Here is a 5,139-nt window from a genome sequence, read left to right as displayed (position 1 = left end):
GCTCGACATGGAGGAGGCGGCCCGGCAAAGGCAGCTCGACATGGAGGAGGCGGCCCGGCAAAGGCAGCTGGACATCGAGGCCGACAACGTCAAGGCCAGGCAGAGGCAGCTCGACATCGAGGCCACCAATGCCGCCACCAAAGCGAAGGAGGTGGCCCTTGCGATCATGAGCGTGGACTTGTCGAAGATGAGCGACAAGACGAGGGCCTGGTTCGAGGCCAGGCAGAAGGAGATGCTCGACGCCGAAGGCCTGAACTAGGTCATCCGATCGGCGTGGCCGTTCTTTTTGAGGCTGGCATGGGTGCCGCCCGCCCGTCGGGGGCCGCTGGCAGTGCGCCGGCGAAAAAACATTCATTTTGGAGGCCGGCTGTGTTGCGGGCGAGGAGAACTATTCATTTTGGAGGCTGGCTGTGTTGCCGGCCGCTGGCTGATGCCGGCGATGGACGTGTAGGCCGGCGTGAACCGGGGACGCTGGCTGAATTAGTTTTTTAAGTGGACGCGGACAGGATGGGGCAAATGGATGCGGCCGCGCGCTGCGCGCACGGCCACCGCATTTCAGGACACATCCGGACACGGCCCCAAACCCCTACCCAAACGGACCGAATCCGGACAAAACGGACGTCCGTTTTGGGGTCGCGCGGTGGAGTTGGCCTCAGACCACGGGCCCGATGCATTTCACACGTGGTGAAACTCCACAGGCCACGCGACAGAACAGTTGCCAACTTGCCCGGTCCGGCGATGGGTCGTCGTAAACCGCGCACGCCATCGCCAAATATCTACCGGCGGCCGGGCCCCACCCCCGGCCCGACGTCGTGCCGAACTGCTCCTTCTCCCACGGCACGCTACCGGGACGGGGAGAGGAGGTGGTTCCACACGCCAAGTTACCGGTGCACATACAAGTCCGCTCCCCCGCGCGCCTCGCGGGCTAAAATCCAGCGTCCACGTCCAAATCAACGGCCATCGTCGATCCCCCCCGCCAAGAACAGACTCCTCTCCCCCCTGCCAAGAAAGTGCAGCGCCCCCAGCTCGCCGGGAGAGGCAGAGCCTATAAGAATCCGCAAGCACCCGAGAGAGATCTCGGAGCAAGTCGACCGATCGAAGCTCAGCGACCATGCCGATGATCAGCTGCTGCCACCAGCTCAAGCCTCCGTCTGCGCCCCTTCACCTCCAGCCGGCCGGCACCGGCTCACGGGCGCCCGCCCATCTCCCTGCGCTGCGCCGGGCGTGCTTCGCGGCGGCGGCGTGCGTGCTGGCCGTCGGCGCGATGGGCGCGGTCGACGGCGCGGCCATGGCGCGGGGACCTGCCGACGACGGCGCGGCGCACGGGGCGGCGCTGGTGCGCGCGCAGGCGCCCGCGCGGTGGAGCGACCGGAGGCAGTGCCCGCCGTGGCACGCCAACTCGCTGGAGAACGTGGTGCCGGAGAACCTGCCACGGCCGTCCGCGCGCCGGAGGTACAACGGCGTCGCGGCCGCCGACAAGGCGCGTGCGCCCGCGCCCGCGGCGTCGCCCGACGCCGTGCTCCCGTTCCTGGCGCTCCGCTCCGGCTCCGGCATGGGCTGCTTCTCCCTCTGAATTAATCTAGCTAGGTGATGTAAATTGTAATTAAGGGGGTGATTAGACTAGCTGATTAATTAGCTTAGCTTGTAGAAGAAAATAAGCTCTTATATTGGTGAGAGCTGGGGGTACATACGACCAACATATTGTTTTATCTGTATTTTCAATTCATTGCTCGAAAAAGAGCTAGTATTAATCATTATATATCTGGCATTTTGTTGGCTACACGTACGTTGTCATGGTGTCTGATCACGTCGCTTTCTAGGGAAAAGTGGGAGGAGCAAGCGAAACACACGACACGCACTCAACCTGAAAGCGAGATCTGACAGCCAACTTGTTGCTCTCTCACTAAAATCATAATAAGATTCAGAATTTTACAGATTCCAGTACAAATGAACGTAAAGGTCAGCCGGTGTTCGCTTGGGTCACAGCTTCAGGTTCGTAGTAGTACCTGGTAGTACAATGGGTTGGGGTGGAGTACAAGCCGGTTCCGTGCAGTACGACAATGACTCGAGGTATATGTGGAAGAAGAAACTGCCCAAACCCCGAAAAAACATTGAGATTTCTATGAATGACTCATGTACTAGAAATAGAAAACCTCCCTCAAAAAAAAAAAGAAATAGAAAACCTAAATGCTGGGTGACGCGCGCGCGCTATCCAGCGCGCTGGAGCGGCCGCAGGACAACCGTTCATCTGGCACGAGATAGCGACACGTGGTGGGTTGACCGACCAGGTGGGATAGGCAGAGACGGTGCTTTTTGTCGCTTCCCCGTTCCCCTCCCTCCCTCTCCTCCCGCACGGCGACAGGGCGAGATAAATCGATTCGTATGCGAGCGTCGCCGGCGACCGACGACAAGCGGCGGACCGGCGAAGCGAGCGCCACATCAGGGGAAGGTGGTCACCAGCAAGTCCACGGGGCGGGGGGTGGGTGTGGTGAGTTGCTCGCGAGCGCGACCAGGGAGAAGAGGGAGTTGGGCGTGGCGGCGGCCGACGGGGGACGAGGCTCTCTGCTACGTGCACGAACAGAGGTGAGTTATCTAGCGCTTTGGCCATCGAGTTGCTGTCTTGCGCGCACCAATTTTTGCTTCCCGGTTGGGGCCGCGTGGGGAGGGCAATTTATTTAGCATCCACGGGGGCAAAATCTCTACTGGATCATGGGTTTGAGATTTGCTAGTCAAGGGAGAAAGGGATTAGAGGACATCTATCCCTCAGAAACTGTCTCGCGTCTTATCCGTGTGGTTTCACGATTGGTTTGATGGATGCATGAGCTTCGGGAATACACACTATAATGTTTCAGGTTGTAGGCAACAATTTACAGAGGAGTTTTTTTTTTTTGCAGGCAACACAGGGAGAGATAAGAGGCAAAAATACTGCATTATATTTTCATCATATGTGTGTTCAGTAGGCAAATTCTGTGTAATATATGCGCTTAGCAGGCAATATTGTCGAATGCGCACTCATTTAGGCCCAATTCTCAGATCTCTGGAAATACAGATTGGCGAGTGTTGCTGAAATCGAGAAATTTCCAGAGAAAGACTCAAATTCCGACAGACAATCAACAGCTAGAGGTAATAGATATGTCTCCCACGCACAAATCCACACCCCATCGTTTTGGATTAGGGACGGATTAGAGGTGCAGCAGCACACAGTCATGGAGAGGGGGGAAGTGCAGCAGCTCATAGCTGCTTGGATTTTTGGGTGGTAGGCAACAATTCATGTCGCCATCCCATCAGATCCCAGGGATGTAGGCAATAATATGCAGTGTTTTTTACTTTTTAAGCAATAGAAGATTTAAAACTAGGCAATAATAGTGGATTTATAGGCTGTTTTTCGAGTGTGTTTCATACTGGCAAACAACAACAGCAGATACCAATCAGGCTATGTATGAAATTAGGTCAAGTGTTGGGTGCATGTTTTTCTATTATTCCTAATTATGTCCTCTGTGCTTGCCTACATTTTATATCAACTGAAGAAAAATCACAGAGAGCACCTGCAATCTTCTATGCAATAGAATATGTTTTTCCAGGCAATACGATGTGTTTTTCTAACTTTTTTGATCTGTTATTATAAGCGGGAGTTACAAATGATATCTCTAGAATATGTGGTAGCACAAGTCTGCAAATACCCTCATGCTATTCTTGGTTTTCTACTAAAAAGTCAGTTAAGTTCAGTGAAAAGTTTGCTCTATTATCTCTGCTGGGATTTGTTCGTACCTTTTTGCTTGAGATATCTGTTGTCGTACAGATTTAGCGAAGGTTTCTTAGATGAAACCATACAATAGTATGGTTGCTCTGTTTTTTTCTATTTTTGAATTCAGTAGATGTGCAGATTTAGCAAAGCGCAGTACTTGAGCATAGCCACTTCTCTCTGAGAGAAAATGAGCATGTGTAAGTGTAGGGCTGGCCTTTTCATACCTAGCAGCCTCAGTTTATCTCCAAGGAACTATTGTACTTCCAGACATTATTGAAGGCATTTTTGGATATATGCAGGCATCTTTTCAACTGCAGATTTTTCAGACATTTTGTTTGTAGGCATTTTTGGGTGATACGTAGGCATCTTAATTGTTGTTTCAGACATTATTGTAGGCATCTTTTCAAAGTAGAATTTCTGATATTTTTGTTTGTAGGCATCTTTGGTTAATACTTAGGCATCTTAATTGTAGTTTCAGAGATTATTATAGGCATCTTGAAGTCAAAACAGGCGGTAGGTCCATCAGAGCACTTTTGATATACATGCTTTTTTTTTCTGGAATAACATGCAAGCATCTTAATTGTAGTTTTCAGACACCATTGTAGGCATTTTGGACAAAATGCAGGCATATTCAATTGTACGTTCAGACATTTATTTTTTGTAGGTGTTTATGTTGGATATTATGGAGGTATTTTCATTGTAGCTCCAAACACCAGTGTAGGCATTTTTGGATCATAGGAAAACTAGTTTTCTACAACACGGTTTGTCTAAGAACTTCAAGGCTGAATCCTGTTTTATTGGGGTACTATACTAGTTACTACTCCCTTTGTTCCTAATTATAAGTCTTTTTAGGGATTCTAATATGGACTACATACGAAGCAAAATGAGTGAATCTACACTCTAAAATATGACTATATACATCCGTATGTAGTACTCCCTCCGTCTCATAATATAAAAACGTTTAGTGTTTAAAACGTTTTTATATTTTGGGACATAGGGAGTACTTATTACAATCTCTAAAAAGACATATTTAGGAACGGAGGGAGTACAAGACTTTAGCTGAATAATTGAGTTTTTTTGTGTGACTATCTAGTTCATGTATATGACCTTGTAACTAGTATAGTAAGCCGCCAAACCAACTCGCCTCTCCCGGTGTGCAAGGTCGCCCCATCCGTCGACGAAGTCGCGTAAAACCGCGCACCCTTCCAAATCGCCTAAGCACGAAGCCAAACTCGCACATCCTCGGTGTGCTAGCTCGCTCACCCGTCGCCCAAGTCACTTGAAAACACCCGCACCCTTCCAAATCGCCTAAGACGCCCAACCAACTCGCCTCTCCCGGTGTGCTAGGTCGCCCCACCCATCGACCAAGTCGTGTAAAACCCCGCACCCTTCCA

General features: G+C 50.8%; 2 protein-coding genes across 3 annotated transcripts in view; both read left to right on the top strand.

Annotated features, from left to right (window-relative positions):
- The first annotated feature begins 1,111 nt into the window (after nt 1-1,111).
- Nucleotides 1,112-1,780, top strand: LOC119350924. Its single transcript, XM_037618530.1, has one exon. It carries the CDS (start codon nt 1,112-1,114, stop codon nt 1,571-1,573), a length of 462 nt encoding a protein of 153 aa, XP_037474427.1. The 3' UTR covers nt 1,574-1,780.
- A 447-nt stretch (nt 1,781-2,227) lies between these two features.
- LOC119349667 overlaps nt 2,228-5,139 on the top strand; it is a 5,400-nt gene continuing 2,488 nt past the window's right edge. The window contains exons 1-2 of one of the 2 annotated variants that reach the window (XR_005169485.1): nt 2,228-2,583; nt 2,895-3,123. Coding sequence is in view for 1 of the 2 variants with exons in the window: in XM_037617751.1 (XP_037473648.1) it covers nt 2,383-2,583 (201 nt within the window). In the remaining variant the exon portion in view is untranslated. The remainder of the gene's footprint in view (nt 2,584-2,894; nt 3,124-5,139) is intronic. The other variant, XM_037617751.1, reaches the window with a different exon arrangement.

The sequence above is a fragment of the Triticum dicoccoides genome, chromosome 1B (genome assembly GCF_002162155.2).
Source record: "Triticum dicoccoides isolate Atlit2015 ecotype Zavitan chromosome 1B, WEW_v2.0, whole genome shotgun sequence".
In the NCBI taxonomy this organism is placed as follows: Eukaryota; Viridiplantae; Streptophyta; class Magnoliopsida; order Poales; family Poaceae; genus Triticum; species Triticum dicoccoides.
The sequence above is the reverse complement of the archived record's forward strand: the minus strand, read 5'-3'. Positions and strand labels throughout refer to the sequence as shown.